Genomic DNA, 17,320 nt, shown 5'->3' on the forward strand with positions numbered 1-17,320 from the left:
ACAAATCTACTGTTGCTGTTGATAGATTAGATTATAATTGGATTGAGAAGCCGTAATGTGAAGGTCTTGAAGGCCTATCGACTATCAAATAGGTTATTATCATTGACGAAGGAGAGGCGATCATAGTAAATGAATTTTGTTTCGGTTTCCATGGAAACGAGATTGTTCTTCTCAGAATAATATCCTGTATTTAAAATAACAATTTGCTAATTCCCTATACCAATTTTAATTTCCTATTAGCAGTCAATTTCCACCCAGTGCATTGGTAGCAGCGGCGTGGGGACATGAATCACTATTTAGGTGCAAATAATATAATGTTACACGGATAGTTTTTCAACAAAGATTTTCCTTCAAACTTATTTACTTCACCTTACAATAATTACACTACTAAAGACATGTTATTTTATAAACAAGTGTAGTTTGTACCGTAAAGATAAATAACTTAATTTGTAACTGAGTACTTTTTCATTTTAATCCTAATTGCGAAAGCTTGGCTATGGGAATATGGTCCAGATTCGGAGCATGAGCTGGTTTAAACCAACCAAGAATATATTATGATTTACCTTTCAAACAAAGCAGGTTCCTGGCAAAAATTAATACAATATTGTAATTACAAATGATAAACTTTATACCTACTTTTTCTGTAAAACAATTAAACACTTAGACTTAGTTCAGTGTCGAGTTGTCGACTATACAAGTACACTTAAATACATTATCTTGTCAATCTTTCCAATTATATATGTAGACTATAACTGTGAAACCAAAATAAAAAATCTATACATATTTTAATTATTCCTGGGCCATTATTATGTTTTGAGCCTAACCATGAAAAACTGTAAATATGTGAGTGAAAACTACTTTATCGTGTTCTTGGGTATCCTTATTCATGATCTAGATCATTTTTTTATCCGATTAAAATATTTTTTAAATATTTTTTTCCCTTTGCCGAAGAACCCTCAAAAACAGGGTGTTTAAAAGCGTCACCTATTTCTTGTACCGATGATAAATCAATGTTAACGCTATTTTTTTCAACGTTTTGGAACAAAATAAAGTCATTTGAAGTCAAATTGTAACGGCATGGCGAGAAACGGCATTGTTTCTATTGAGCTCGACCCGTAGGATTTTGTGGTTTTTCCATATTTCAAAAAAGTCTTTAGGTAAATTGTTGGTTGAAAATCAATAAGAATGAACCATTCTGCATTTTTCTAAAGGCACTTTTCACCGTAACAAAATTTTTATAAAAAATCAAGGGATCATTAGTTCCGAAGTGCTTCGAGCGCGAATATTTTTTTCTGCATTTAGTTCATCTTAAAGCATCCATAAAGTCGATTGGTGTTTATTTTTGGGCTCATGCGCATTTTATCCTAGATTCTGTTCTATCACAAATTGATACACGTATTTTGAAGCAAAACGATGAATTTTTCAAGCATTTGTTTGCACTAATCGGCGCGAGGACCTTATTGAATTAGGTACTGTAAAAAAAATGATTCATTTAGAAAAAATCTTCTAATCGGAAATGTTGTACCTAATATTTTATATCTAAGAGTGGAAATAATGTTTAGGATTGTGTCATTCTTTTCGTGTATCAGGAAACGAAAATGCATAATTAATTTTCGCACAGCATCAATTTTTCCGGACACAACTAGTGACCTTGGACGACCTTCAGGAATTTCATTGGTGAGGGAAAAATAATCATAATAGAACTCTATTTATTGGCGTTTTAAATTTTCGAAGGATCGGATTTTATCATCAAAATAATACATCAGTCGATATATGTATACACGACTGTTTCTATAAGTCACGTCGAGAGTAGTAAAAAATATTTGCACGAAAATGTTAACATCCTAATGCTATTTTCCCGCACACTTACAATTTTCGATCGACGATATTGAAAATATTTTCAGCGCAGATTTCAAAACTTTCTTGGGAATGTAGTAGTCAAAAGGTCAAACTTTACGATGAAAACACCAAATGGGGTCTAAAACAATCAGATTCGTCAAGGCTCAAAACATAAGTAGTGACCTAAGTACCAAATATAGACACGTACCTATAATATAACATAATAACTACATACGCATGACGTCTTCTTCCTATGGCAGTAAGCAGAGATCAAGGCACCGAACTCTTATTTATTCAATTACCTACAACGTGTAACAAGTGTAACAAGTCTAACAAGTGTACTACAACCGTAAGAGAACAGCTGGCAAAAAAGCACACTGCAAAATGCAATCTTCACAATACTTCACTACACTACGTAGTATTTGATGTGATTTCCTTGCCTCTAATACGAAATAATATATGTTATATGCGATCAATTTAGTAATGTTACTTCATTACACAAAGTTTGTATTCTCATAAAAGACCTAGGCACAGAACTTAGTGGAGAAAAATTACAAAAAATCACTTTTATGAGAAACGCTGTGAAAAAACTAACGACAGAATGCAATCTTCGCAATGTTCCGCTACACTACGTAGTATTTGAAGTGGTCTCCTTGTTGAAGTAGTCACGGCGCCAGTAATACGAAACAAAATAATATATGATCTACTACCACACGTTGTTTTCCTTGAGGCTGTGCTTTTTACACTCAGTTTGTATGATCCATACTAATATTATAAATGCGAAAGTAACTCCGTCTGTCTGTCTGTCTGTCTGTTACTCAATCACGCCTAAAAAACTGAAGCAATTTGCATGAAATTTGGTATGGAGATATTTTGATAACCCGCGAAAGGACATAGGCTACTTTTACCCCGGGAAAATGACGCATTCTCATGGGAAAATTCAAAGTACTGTCTCTGATGAGGTTTGATCCCACACAAAAATGATCCCGAATGGAGCAATAAACCAATGCGCCACAGCGACGTTTAATCTGTGCTAAAATTATCTCTATATATATAAAAATTAAACCCGTTTTCCTTGGTCACGGCATATTTGTTATTATTAGGAGAAGGATCTTACGGGAAAAAATATTAAGAAAATCAATCAGAAATATTGAAAAATAGACATTTAATATTGCATATTTTAGGTGGTACGAAGTTCGCCGGGTCAGCCAGTCGCTTATATTTTTATGTTACCTGATTACGAGGTTTACTACATTTTTGGAATTTTCTAGAAATTTAAGCATCTTTATGAGATAAAAAGTGCTCCTATAAGTTGCTCCACTACTTATTCTATGCATATACCAAATTTCAGTGCATTCTATTAGGTAGCTTTTACGTGATGCCGTCACATATATCACCTAGACAGAAATCTTGTTAGCGACAAAAAATTAATGTAAGTTAATATATTTAAAAAAAGTTTCAGTAACACAAAGCACTCGCTGTTATAAACACAACTGGCATTTATCAAGTTTATCTTGTTTATAAATACAATGATATGTAATCGGTACAATGCGACTTATTTGTGTTGGTCGAGCTAGAGGATTAAACAACTTTGTTTATGTAATAACAAGGGTTAGTCATTAATATGGTTTAATATGTATACAAGCAAAAGTAACGCTGTGTGTCCGTGACAATTTCAAGGTTGAACAGTATACCAATACATACTGACTGCCTCCGTGGCGCAGTGGTTATGGTCACTGGTTCGATTTCCACACGGAAAAAAATATTTGTGCGATCCACGAATAAGTGTTTCGGGTCTGGTTCTACTTTGTGTTCGTTGTTTCCATTTTTGTAAAAGTCCCCGCGACATAAGAGAAATTATTAGTGGGGGAGCTGTCTTTGAAAAAACACCCCTACAGAGTATGACATTCTAAATGAGCAGCAAAAATAATAACTAACCCGCTCGCAAGAGGCGCTGATCAAATATTCATACAAAATTTCGCCGCTTGTCAATAGTTGATAGTGGTAGAGAATCGAGCTACAGGTAGAACAGCAGTGATTCACAAGTTAATTTAAATTGATTTATTGCATCATTATGATTAATGAATGAAAAACAAAACTAACGGTGATATAACTAAAATATTGCGGAACATAATTATTTATATTTTTATCTAGATAATAAAGCGTAAAAACAATATAACTTCGTGTCATCCTCACCAGACAGTTTTAATTATAGACATGACATATTTACAAACAAAGAGCGTGTGATCGGTGATTCAATCGGTAAATAAATACGTATCATTGGGCAACTCAATTATGGTCATTTGTTTCCAGCCTAAGCAGCTCTTGTACTATGGTAACCAAACAACAAATAAAAACACCTCTATACTTCTAGATACATACTTATGCGGATAAACAAGCAGGTGGCTACGTGAAACACTGCGCCAAACGTGCAGCTTCAGTTTTCCAGTTCTAGCACCAGACCAAAATTAAAGGATTACTATGTGGGTATAGTTTTGTCCTCGTCACACGCGGAATAAAGTTCTCCAATCCATCAAACCAAACCATCATTGTTCAATTAACCATTGTCTTCGTTTAGGAGCCTCGTGTGTTTCTCCGCATCGTTGTCACTGCGGGGAAGCTGTCGGCGAGCTCGGGCACCATGGTCTATCGTGTAATAAAAGTGCGGGTCGTTTCCCGCGTCACGCCCACCTAAACGACATAATTCGCCGGTCTCTTGCCACCGCGGGTGTTCCAGCTCTATTAGAACCCAATGGGCTGGCGCGCGACGATGGGAAGAGGCCGGACGGTATGTCGTTGTTGCCTTGGAGTATGGGCAGGCCCTTGGTTTGGGATGCAACCTGTGTCGACACCTTGGCGCCTTCCCATATTCCAGGTACGGTGGGCATTGCGGGCGCTGCTGCCGCATCAGCTGAAAACCTCAAGCGGCGCAAATATAGTAACATCATTGGTAATTACGTATTTGTGCCGTTTGGGGTTGAAACCTAAGGACCGTGGGGCCCGAGTGCTCGTAGTCTCTACCGAGAGATTGCGAAGCGTCTCGTCGATGCCACGCGTGACCAGAATGCTGGCCTTTACTTTGGTCAAAGAATTAGCATTGCCATCCAACGTGGCAATGCTGCCAGCATTCTGGGTACGTTACCAGTCGACGATGGTGAGGAGAAATTCTACGACGCGTGACGCACTCCTTTTGTATCCATATTTTATATTGTAAATATATTGTATAATTGTAAATATTTTGTTTTTTTTAATTATTTCTAGTTTAGTTGTTAAAAGTTATTTATAGTTAAGTTTAATTCTAATAAATTTCTGTACTTTTTAATTAACCACCACACTTGGATAGTCACGGACATAATTGCATGGCAATATTATTACGTAAAGGCACAAATCAAGGTTTAATAAAACGTTTTGAAATGGATGAGTGGTTATTCTTCTCGAAGGAAAGAGACAATACTCTTCAATCTATGCACATGATGCTTTGTATAAAAGCGAAAGAAAGAAAATAGCTTCGTACTTAAACCACTTTCCCGTTTTACGTGTTATTATTTTAGCTATCAGTATGTAGTAATTACCAATCTAAAGGTCGGGTTTTTTAAACCTGAGGCACTTTTGCTTTGACTTTTTAAGCCGTGAACGAAAATGTACCTCGGTTACCAATATTTCTCTATTTGACGCCACCTGCATTATCTTGTAGTACAAGACCGCTGGTTACGAGTTCTTCACACCTGATATTTAAGCAAGTCATCACTGAAATGGTCTATGAATGTCACCTCCCGGCGACCTTCATAATACTCCAGAGAAAAATCATGATCGAGTTTGGTTTACTATAAATAAGCTCGCGACTGTACAGTTAAGTTATTATCTGGGGATCCAGATAATGTGTCTCATATATAGAGTCATGCTCAGTTGCGATTCAGTTGCCATTCATATTCCGCAAGGAAGCTGAACCAGAGAACAAATTACTTAGTTTATAAGTAACTGTACATAATTTCATAATTTCATAATTTCTACGTACCGAACTTTAACATTTAAAGGTAAGTCATTTTTGTTCAATACATAAATCACCCCATGAAATAGAAAGTATAAAGTATATAGTGCTAAATTTCCTTAATTCTTTAATATTCCACTCTTAAAGGCTATTTAAAACGGTATATTCCAGTTTTATTCCCAGTTATCACCCAGAGGGACAGTTTTAGCGGGGACAAATGAGAATATACTTTTAAAAAAGCCTTTTAATCGCATGAATTCCGACCAGCGTGGTAGGTTTAATGCCAAAATTATCTTTCTTATTTTGAAACCTATGGTGCTGTACAGAGCACGGGTCTTCTCCCAGAAAAAGAGAGGAAACAAAATTAACAAAAACCTGTAAAAAAATATCAATCACTACCAATAAAGTATTCTACTTCCTCCTCTCATAATTTCTGCAGGTTTTGGGATATTTTGTCAGCATGTGCTAATAAATCGTTTTCGGTATGCTGCTTTTTCTGATAATATGGAGAACTTTAACATGTTCCTCTATTGTACTACATTACACTCTTTTGTCAGGTTCTCATGGATTGGTTGCTAAGCTTCCAGGCTTGCCATTTTTGCAAAAAACAGTCGTCTTACGGCTTTAGTTCGAAATCAAAGTATTTTACGCATTTTTAGTTTTTTTAGTTCTTTGGGAAATGTAAAATCGTTAATGCGCACACACCCTAATTCCGGAAACTTTTACGCAAACACGCATTTTACCCTAAAATGCCTAACGATTCGGCGCAGGTTGCACTCGTCGTGGTCGTAAAATGCGTGTTCGCGTTAATGCAACGTGAGAGATGCAACTCTCGCAACAATATATAATGAGACAGCAAGTCATACTCGGGCCATTTCAATTGTGCGAAGTACGTCATGTCATTTTATCGGAGTCTCTCGCTCGCACTTACACATTGTCACATTCATTTAATTATTTTGCCTGCCCTATAAGTGATTATTTCTTCTAATGCAGATCATGATTGTCCTTCTGCTCTGGGTGGGTGTGCTAGTCATCGCAGTGTGGTTGTACCTGCGCCAGACTTACTCCGTATTTGAGAAGTATGGCGTCAAGCACTTTAAGCCGCTCCCGTTCATCGGCAATATGGGCAAGGTCTTGTTCCGTCAGCGTAATGTAGCGATCGCCATTAAGGATACCTACGACGCCTTCCCAGAAGAAAAGTTAGTACATATTAGTTTTTGGAGTTTTCTATCATAAAAATCCTCAAAAATTTGAATATTATATTTTTTCAATGCAAGTAATACAAAAGTATTCATGTGCTTACTTGGGTAGGAACCCTGAATCACGTGAGTTCGAGGTGAATGTTTACGCCACTCGGCTCTCAGTAGCGCGATTTTCTACAGCCGGTACTGTCGAGCATCGAAAGTTTGACATTTAAAACGTACCAACAAAATAGTTCTACGACGCCCGTCGGTGGCGCTAATCAGATTTTCATACGTTGCCGATAAATAAATTTAACCCATTACTGTCCCACTGCTGGGCAAGGGTCTCCTCCCGTAATGAGGGAGAGGTTAGGCCTTGAGTCCACCACGCTGGCCAAGTGCGGGTTGGGGACTTTGCATGCCCTCAATAAATGTATTAAACAAATTTTAGGCATGCAAGGTTTCCTCACGATGTTTTCCTTCACCGTTGGAGCATGTGATCTGGGGGCACGGAAGTGCCCCCGCAAGTCGAGCAAAAAAAAAGCGGCACGGCCGTAACATCCGTTTCTCGAAGCAATTCGGGCTATTTTTGACACCCCTATAATTTCGTTGTGGATAAAACAAGAAGCCTGGATTTTCAGCAACTAATTAGTCATTGTATAAACACGGTATATTTATAATTTCAGTCAATTTGAACCAGTAGTTTAGGAATGACAACTTGTTAAAATTTTGAATTTTGTCACTCACTGATTCACTGACTCACTGACTCACCGATCATCAAAAGTCTAAGGTACTTCTAGCAGACTTAGAAACTTAAAATTTAGAATACAAATAGGGTTTAGTGTCTTAATCATGGGAAAAATTTAATATTTTCTAATTTCGGTCCAGTTTTCTAAATACACCAACTGCAACAATAACTTTGTAATCCCATATAAATGTATAAGATTACAAGGTTACATTTGCAGTTAATGAATTATTATTACAGTAGAAAATAAAATAAATAGGTGTAGATAGGTACCTACTATATGAGACATAACGGGGGAGGGGGTATAGGGTGGATAAGGGTGTTTAGCCCATGAAACTGAACAACATTCCCATAGGAAAATATGTTGAATTATGAAAAAATAACGTCTTTCCATACAAATTGGACTTATGTTCGCTCTACAAAAAGAAGTGAGATGCCATCAAAAACATTCTGTAAAAACCTCAAGTCTCGCCGTAAAAAGTTGTGAGATCGATATAATACCAAGTCGATTAATCTATTTAGTCTCTACTTAAAGGACCTTCTGTCTTAAGTTATTACGTATGTTATTATCATGCCAATTTAAAAAAAAATACCTTTAAAACAATTAGATCGACTTGGTCATCGCAAGAAAACACAAATTCGCCATTAACATTTCAGGAGCATTAACTTCTCGTCGTGCTGTGTAGTGTGATACATACTAATAATTAAATCATGCGATGGCCAGGTCGGTCTATTTGTTTTAAAGGTATTTTTTTTTAAAATTGGCATGATAATAACATACGTAATAACTTAAGACAGAAGGTCCTTTAAGTAGAGACTAAATAGATTAATCGACTTGGTATTATATCGATCTCACAACTTTTTACGGCGAGACTTGAGGTTTTTACAGAATGTTTTTGATGGCATAATTATTTCTAATACAGACATAACTTCGAAAAGTCATTGGTGTGTTGCCTCGGATTCGAACCTGCGACCACTGGCATGGGAGGTGTCAACTTATATCACTCGGCTGTCACTGCGTTGCCGATAGTGGTAGAAAATTCGACAGTTCTTTAAAACGAATTTCACTTACCTCCTAAAGCTTATGCGTAGAATTTATGTATTTACACTTGAATTTAGGTTTGTAGGAAGATACGAATTTACAAGCAAGACAGTGATGATTCGAGACTTGGAGCTGGTGAAGAAGACCACTGTCAAAGACTTCGAGTACTTCCTCGACCGTCGCTCAATGTTCTCCAACAGTGATTCTTTCTTCAACCGGAGTCTATTAACTTTGATGGGTGAGTTTTTAGTCCTGCAGCCCGCAGGTAGATATAAGAAGACGCAGAAGTGATAAGCCCTATCACGTATCTCACTTGACAACTAGTGAACGTCAAATTGATGATCACTATTCAGTACACTGCTGCTTTGACGTAACGTGTTAATCACTTTATACTAAGGGAGAAAACAATGTACAGCATAGTGGTTGTTTCAATGTCTGGTTATAGTCACGCCCGAAATCACAAATTTGTCGATCGCACTAATATATTTGGTTCCTTGTGGGGATCGGCCTTCCGACGCACTGGCGTGGTGGCGTGACGACCACCTCTACCACTGTGCCACGGAGGCAATAGATAAAATACCCATTATAGCTTTGATTACACCTCATGTTCAGGATTTTTCTTGTTTTATTTTTTCCTTGATGCTGCATGTTTGTTAAATTCGATCAAGCTGTGTAAAGAACTACTTGTTATGTTCTTCGTTCGATTTGTCTTAGGTCAAGAATGGAAGGACATGCGCTCGACGCTGAGTCCAGCGTTCACCAGCTCCAAGATACGTCTGATGGTGCCGTTCATGGTCGAGGTCGGAGACCAGATGATGGCCAGCCTTAAGAAAATAATTAAATCTTCAGATGGTAAGACTTTGTTTTTTTTTTTACTAGTGATATTTGCACTGCAAAGTATATACGATATACATGGGTAAGAAGATATTGTCTCAATAATTTATTTTGATTTCAAATAAATGTATGTTTTCGTGGGTCTCATTTGTCAACCGTTTACATAAGCGGTTTGTGAAAAACTATATTGTATTTGTATGTGCTGCAAAAAACGTGTTTCTTTTTGGTTCCACAGCTGGTTACATAGATATAGACTGCAAGGACCTGACCTCGCGGTACTCCAACGACGTGATCGCTACCTGCGCCTTCGGTCTGAAGGTAGACTCTTTCACTGATGAAGACAACGAGTTCTACACCCTGGTCAAGAAGACAATAACCTTGGGTTTCAAAGATATGATCCAGTTCTTCATCATGACGAATGTGCCTTTTGTTGGGGAGGTAATGTTAACTACTTACCGCATTTGATAATGTTTAATCTGGTGGGTGGATCTAAAGCTACTTTAAAGGCTTAAATATAATCTTATTGTATTGTAATCTTATCTTAAGAAGTAATAGGCGCGTTGCATAACGCAAATCGTCGACGTTAAAACCCGAATCAATACGCCAATGATTTTTGGAAGTTATGTGTTCATTAGAAATAATTTTATCTTGCTCTAACGGTGAAGGAAAACATCGTGAAGAAACCTTGCACGTCTGAAAGTTCTTTAAGATAGTCCTTAAAGGTATACAAAGACCTCAACTCGCACTTGGCCAGCGTGGTGGACTCAAGGCCTAAACCGGGTCTCAACATTACGGGAGGAGAACCTTGCCCAGCAGTGGGACATAAATGGATTATAATTATATTATATTGATGTTGCTAAATAATGTGCCTACTAAGATTAATATATCAACACAAGCATTTGTATTTAAAAAAATAGAAAACGTATCAATCCATTTTCATATTTCTAGTTGTCTAGTTATGGTTTATCAAAATTTGAAATATCTTTTTACCTTTATTTTATCTCTTCAACATGGATTTAATGTCGTCAGCAGCGAAGAAATTCTTCAAGAGTTTAGTACTGGACACAATGACAGACCGTGAGCGACGTCAGATCCTCAGACCTGATATGATACACTTGCTTATGGAAGCTAAGAAAGGTAAATCTACTTCTATATATGTAAAACTCTTCCGCTACTGAGCGACTGACATACTGACGGATAAGGTACAGCCGAAACTATTGAACGAGCTACTCAAGGAAGGATTTACTCTTGAAATATTTTCCTTTAAATAGTGACATACAGTAAAAACTGATAACTTTTGTGTATTTTTCAGGCAAACTTTCACATGAAAATTTGAAGTCTAAAGGTGAATCAGCAGGATTTGCTTCCGTAGAAGAATCTTCTGTTGGAACTAAAAAAGTTGAAAGAGGTCAGTATTTCGTGTAGTCTTCTTCAGTCAATCATATTAAATCAGGCTTGCTACACATAGGTATATTCCAGTTGTTTAGCAGAGTTTATCGAATAAAAAATCTGAATCAAATCAATTACTGCATTTGTTTGGCTTGTGCCGATCGGGTAGTTCCTTCGAGTTTAATAGTCACAATTCGGTATTAACATTAAAGGGCGGCGATATCGAGCGGCATTTTTCTCGATCTCCCGGCGCAATGCTAGCGGCGTGGCGACCTGAACAACTGCGTCACAGAGGCTGTCAAATAACATTGTAATAAGTTTATTTTCTTTTTCTAGTATGGTCCAACAATGATCTCATCGCGCAAGCAGTAATATTTTTATTTGCTGGTTTTGAAACGATATCGACAGCCACGTCGTTCCTTCTGTACGAGCTGGCTTTGAACCCCGAGGTACAAGATAAACTGGCGGAAGAGATCAGAGAATATGACATTAAGAACGGTGGTAAATTTGACCTGAAATCTCTCCAGGAGATGCCGTATATGGACATGGTTATATCAGGTAAGCATTTTGTCATGTCAGCTTAGCCTTTTTCCAAACTTTGTTAGAGTCGGCTTCCAGTCTTACCGTATGCAGCTGAATACCAGTGTTTCACATGGAGCGATTGCCTATCTGAATTCCACAACCCAGTTACCTGGGATATAACACGATACCCTTCGGTAAGACTGGTGGCAGGTAAGCATTTTGTATGTTTCAAAATATCACTCAGTAGAAAATAGGTACATTAGTACAGCCGGCGGTATACAGGCAGCCTAAAATCTGATATTTGCATTAACACTATTAGTGTCGACTATTTTCTATTATATGTATTATTTTATAACCAGGTTAATAACCGATTTCACTTCGAACCCCGAACCCTATGAGGTCCTCATGTAATATATGGAAACCAGTGTACAAGGATAGAATGTCAACAATATTAATGGTACATTTATTTCACACCTTGGTTCAAGCAGGTCCTGACTACGAGGTATTTTCATTAAGGGGCTCATAGCCAGTTGCGCTCACCGCATGTTAAACGATCAGTGGGTTAAGCAACCGTTGGCGAGGTCACTCTAAAGATGGGTGACCGCATAGTGGTATTTGATCTGACCGTCTCCGTGCTTCGGTGAGCACGTAAATAGTCGGTCCAGGTTATTGTCCATTAAGATAACAGACGTGAAGCCACGTCAACGGCCTTCCGGGCGGCTTGAACAACTTTGACACGAGGTTGACCACTAACCATACGACAGAACGGAACAGATTAAGGGATTCACACAATTATCTCTTCGTGGAACTAAGCTTTTCTTTACTTTGCTGTTTTAAGGTCAATTCGGGACTTGTACTGAATTGCATAAAGAACCTGAACAAGGTAGGCCGAACAAACAAAGTTAGGCTAGTTTGGGTACCAGGCCACGCTGGCATAGATGGAAATGAGAAAGCTGATGAACTTGCACGGAAAGGATCAGAATCACTCCCAATAGGTCCAGAACCAATAATTGGACTACCTGATGCGACAGTCAAACTGGCAATAACCAACTTCACCAGGGACCAGCATCTGAAAGAATGGAAAGCCATATCTGGACTAACCCATTCGAAACTGTTCATAAATAACGTCAACAAAAGCTGGAGTAATAACCTAATAAACCTCAGCAAAGACAGCATCAAGAAAATACTTGGTGCTTTCACAGGACACTACGGCACGAACTACATGTTAAACAAAATAGGAGCCATAGATGACCCCAAATGCAGGCACTGCAATGAAGAAGCAGAAACCATGAAACACATACTGTGCGAGTGTGATGCTTTAGGAAGGAAAAGAATGGATCTTCTAGGATGCGGTTACCCTAAACCAGAAGACTACAGGCTGCTTCCGGTGGGGTGCATAGCAAAACTGATAAGTTTTGCCCTGCCCCCCAACGTCTAGAGTAGCAAAGGAGGGGGTGACACAAAGGATCAGGAATGGTCGAAGTGTCAGCCAGGCATTAACTGGCACCCCCACCCCTAAGATAAGATAAGATAAGAAGCTTTTCTTTAAGAGAAATAAACGAATCTAATACTAGTGATCTCATATGAGCTTTGTATTGCAGAAGTACTCAGAATGTGGCCTCCCGCTATGTTTACAGACAGGTCTTGTACCAAGGACTATAACTTGGGCAAACCTAACGACAAAAATCCACAAGACTACATTGTAAGTACAAACACAATTGAAATATATATGTTCTAAAACTCTTCCTGTTTCACCAATACCAGAAAGATTCAGATTTACTCATCAAAATATGAAGAATACAGAGATTACTGTAATTTCTTTATTATATTCTTACTAGCTGACCCGTGCAACTTCGCTTGCGTCACATAAGAGAGAATGGTTCAGAATTTTCCCCGTTTTTGTAACATTTTTTACTGCTACTCTGCTCCTATTAGTCGTAGCGAGATGATATATAGCCTATAGCCTTCCTCGATAAATGGACAACAACAAAGACTAAAAATATTTGACACTGAAATGGTAGCGCCGTCTGTCGGATCCAATGTAAAACATTCCAAAATCAACAACTACTAATAAATTAAAAATTAATTTAACATTATCCAGCGGACAAAATTGTGAATCTAAACCATTCTCAGATCCCCTTGAACACACACAAAAAATTTCATCAAAATCGTTCCAGTCGTTTAAGAGAAGTTCAGTGACATACACACTTACAGAAGAATAATATATATGAAGATTTGTCTTTTTAACAACGAACGTAAATAACAGTCAGCTCCAGAAGTTGCTCAACATTTATGTCGCCGAAAATGTAAATGTCATTTGTCACATCACAATTATCGCATCCTGAACCATTGCCCTTACTTTGTCAAAGTTTATTTGATGAAGGCCTCGCAATCGCAAGCGCATGATTAATTTCCTATTTTGGTCAATTTATTATTAATATTTTTATAAAAACCAAATTCATGTCTACTTTATTTGTTTATTTTAAATGTTATTTTCTGTGCTGAAAATCAGCGCTGTCAAGCGTTTGCAGCAATGCAGGTGCCACAGCATTATGCTGAGCGATCACCATTGTTTTTGTGCAACTGCAAAGTGCATCTACACACACTTCTTTTTTTACCTGATTTTTATTCTTTCTTTGTTGTAGTTTCATAAGCATGGTGTACAAAATTTAAAAATATTTTTCTTTCTTTTCTTTTCTAACTTGAATAAATGTTTAAAAAAAAACGTGTAAAATTTTGTTAAGCATGTGAGAGAGTCTTCTTCCAATCTATGTTGGAGTCGGCTTCCAGTCTCACCGAATAAAGCTGAATATCAAGAAGCATGATTTTACATGGCACGACTAACTATCTGTCCTCCACAACCCAGTTACCTGGATCATAAAACGATACCCTTCGGTAAGACTGATCGTCAGATTTTCATTCAAAACCTCATCTATTACAGTTGCGTAAAGGCGATAGTGTGCTAATCCCAGTGATTGGCTTCCACCGTGACCCTCAGTACTTCCCCAACCCCGACAAGTTTGATCCTGAACGCTTCTCTGAACAGAACAAGCACAAGATCAATCCGGTTGCTTACATGCCCTTCGGTGTTGGACCCAGGAACTGTATTGGTAAGTTAAGGAGCTCTTTAGAGAGTACTGTCGAAATAATGTCGACATAGGAAATGCTTTTGGTGAACTATACTGTGGTTGGAGTGGTGATGGTCAAATCCTCTTGATCATGAACAACATCCGCGTTGTCTACATGGACCACAGAGACCCATTCGTGGGTCCGAAGACCTTCTAGTGGATATTTTGAGACTTATTTAATCTCTTCAACGCCACTAAAGTGTTTAGCAACTACGACTATTAATGGTGCGTAATCATATTCAGTATTCACCATTTACTCGTATATTTAAAAAAAACATTTTAATTAGGAATTACAAGTGGCTTAACAGTTTTTCTATTTTTTTTCTCAGGGTCAAGATTCGCGCTCTGCGAAGTGAAGGTGATGATCTACCAGATCCTGCAGCACCTGGAGGTGTCTCCATGTGAGAGGACCTGCATCCCTGCTGAATTGACCACGGGATCATTCAACGTACAATTGAAAGGGGGTCACTGGCTTCGGTTTAAAGCCAGGTCTTGAATTTGACCTGTACCCTGACCTCTTAACGTGGAACACGTTTGGAAATATTATTGTAATTTTTTTGTACTCAAAAAAGTGTTTTAATTAAATCTGGTTTTCAATGGTTTCTATATTTGTATATTGTCGCTTTAGCAGTTGTAAAAGTTACAGTAATAAAACAAGTGTATGGCAAGCCTCCTGGCAAAACTTACTTTGAGTTATTATTTTAGTACATTGAAGTTTGTTTTTAGAAATACCTAAATAGCTCTGTCTTCGTCCCACACTGAACAGAAACCGAATTAAGAAATAAATGTTCCATCATTATTTATTACAGAGCGTCAGATTTGTATGGTCACAGACATAAATACATAGAACTTTTGTAAAATCAAATCATTTATTCATTTAGGTCAAATACTGACACTTATGATAGTCAATCATACATAGAGTGAATTTACCGCCAGTTCGGAAGGTAGGGTCAATGAGAAGAGCTGGCAAGTAACTCCTGGCCACTCTTTTTAATCGCCAAATGGTTTAAACAATATATCTATTAGGTATAAGTTATTGGTGATGTAAGGCGCTACTACCAACACTACCGAACACACATAGGTTTTAACAAATTAAATCAGTATATTAAAGTGGTAGTAAACAATATGTCAAGCGTATTGGAAGCATGATGGGAGCATCTACTTACTTGATGATAGGATTGAATGGAATCATTAAATCTGGTCAACAAATCTACTGTTGCTGTTGAAAGATTAGATTATAATTGGATTGAGAAGCCGTAATGTGAAGGTCTTGAAGGCCTATTGACTATCAAATAGGTTATTATCATTGACGAAGGAGAGGCGATCATAGTAAATATAGTAAGTGAATTTTGTTTCGGTTTCCATGGAAACGAGATTGTTCTTCTCAGAGTAATATCCTGTATTTAAAATAACAATTTGCTAATTCCCTATACCAATTAATTTCCTATTAGCAGTCAATTTCCACCCAGTGCATTGGTAGCAGCGGCGTGGGGACATGAATCACTGGTGCAAATAATATAATGTTACACGGATAGTTTTTCAACAAAGATTTTCCGTCAAACTTATTTACTTCACCTTACAATAATTACACTACTAAAGACGTGTTATTTTATAAACTAGTGTAGTTTGTACCGTAAAGATAAATAACTTAATTTGTAACTGAGTGCTTTTTCATTTTAATCCTAAATGCGAAAGCTTGGCTATGGGAATATCGTCCAGATTCGGAGCATGAGCCGGTTTAAACCAACCAAGAATATATTATGATTTACCTTTCAAACAAAGCAGGTTCCTGGCAAAAATTAATACAGTATTGTAATTACAAATGATAAACTTTATACCTACGTTTTCTGTAAAACAATTAAACACTTAGACTTAGTTCAGTGTCGAGTTGTCGACTATACGAGTACACTTAAATATATTATCTTGTCAATCTTTCCAATTATATATGTAGACTATAACTGTGAAACCAAAATAAAAAATCGATACATATTTTAATTAATTCCTGGGCCACTATTATGTTTTGAGCCTAACCATGAAAAACTTTAAATATGTGAGTGAAAACTACTTTATCGTGTTCTCGGGTATCCTTATTCATGATCTAGATCATTTTTTTATCCGATTAAAATATTTTTTGAATATTTTTTTCCCTTTGCCGAAGAACCCTCAAAAACAGGGTGTTTAAAAGCGTCACCTATTTCTTGTACCGATGATAAATCAATGTTAACGCAATTTTTTGTCAACGTTTTGGAACAAAATAAAGTCATTTGAAGTCAAACTGTAACGGCATGGCGAGAAACTCATTAATTCGTTTTTTTCGTGCACATAATAGCCGGCTGTTTAGCTAGATGCGTTACGACCGGCATTGTTTCTATTGAGCTCGACCCGTAGGATTTTGTGGTTTTTCCATATTTCAAAAAAGTCTTTAGGTAAATTGTTGGTTGAAAATCAATAAGAATGAACCATTCTGCATTTTTCTAAAGGCACTTTTCACCGTAACAAAATTTTTATAAAAAATCAAGGGATCATTAGTTCCGAAGTGCTTTGAGCGCGAATATTTTTTTCTGCATTTAGTTCATCTTAAAGCATCCATAAAGTCGATTGGTGTTTATTTTTGGGCTCATGCGCATTTTATCCTAGATTTTGTTCTATCAC

The 17,320-nt window shown here is 37.3% G+C and overlaps 1 protein-coding gene across 2 annotated transcripts; it reads left to right on the forward strand.

Annotated features, from left to right (window-relative positions):
- Positions 1–5,762: 5,762 nt before the first annotated feature.
- Positions 5,763–15,354, forward strand: LOC142975144 (cytochrome P450 9e2-like). 2 transcript variants are annotated; one of them, XM_076117852.1, is made up of 11 exons: positions 5,763–5,873; positions 6,821–7,026; positions 8,873–9,033; positions 9,510–9,647; positions 9,865–10,067; positions 10,631–10,766; positions 10,942–11,037; positions 11,355–11,576; positions 13,142–13,242; positions 14,482–14,650; positions 14,998–15,354. In XM_076117852.1, exons 2-11 carry the CDS (start codon positions 6,824–6,826, stop codon positions 15,162–15,164), a joined length of 1,596 nt encoding a protein of 531 aa, XP_075973967.1. In that variant the 5' UTR covers positions 5,763–5,873; positions 6,821–6,823; the 3' UTR covers positions 15,165–15,354. The 2 variants fall into 2 exon arrangements, with proteins under 2 accessions (XP_075973967.1, XP_075973966.1); XM_076117851.1 differs by lacking the exon at positions 5,763–5,873 and having other exon boundaries at positions 6,815–7,026.
- Positions 15,355–17,320: the final 1,966 nt, after the last annotated feature.

This window comes from Anticarsia gemmatalis, chromosome 8 (assembly GCF_050436995.1).
Source record: "Anticarsia gemmatalis isolate Benzon Research Colony breed Stoneville strain chromosome 8, ilAntGemm2 primary, whole genome shotgun sequence".
NCBI classification, from domain to species: Eukaryota; Metazoa; Arthropoda; class Insecta; order Lepidoptera; family Erebidae; genus Anticarsia; species Anticarsia gemmatalis.

Excerpts from the sequence above, each read along its gene's own strand:
- LOC142975144 (XM_076117851.1), top strand. The coding sequence starts at position 6,815 with ATGCAGATCATGATTGTCCTTCTGCTCTGGGTGGGTGTGCTAGTCATC. Across the intron at positions 10,767-10,941 it reads GCTTATGGAAGCTAAGAAAG|GCAAACTTTCACATGAAAAT; the intron begins GTAAATCTACTT and ends TGTATTTTTCAG. Across the intron at positions 11,038-11,354 it reads AACTAAAAAAGTTGAAAGAG|TATGGTCCAACAATGATCTC; the intron begins GTCAGTATTTCG and ends TTCTTTTTCTAG.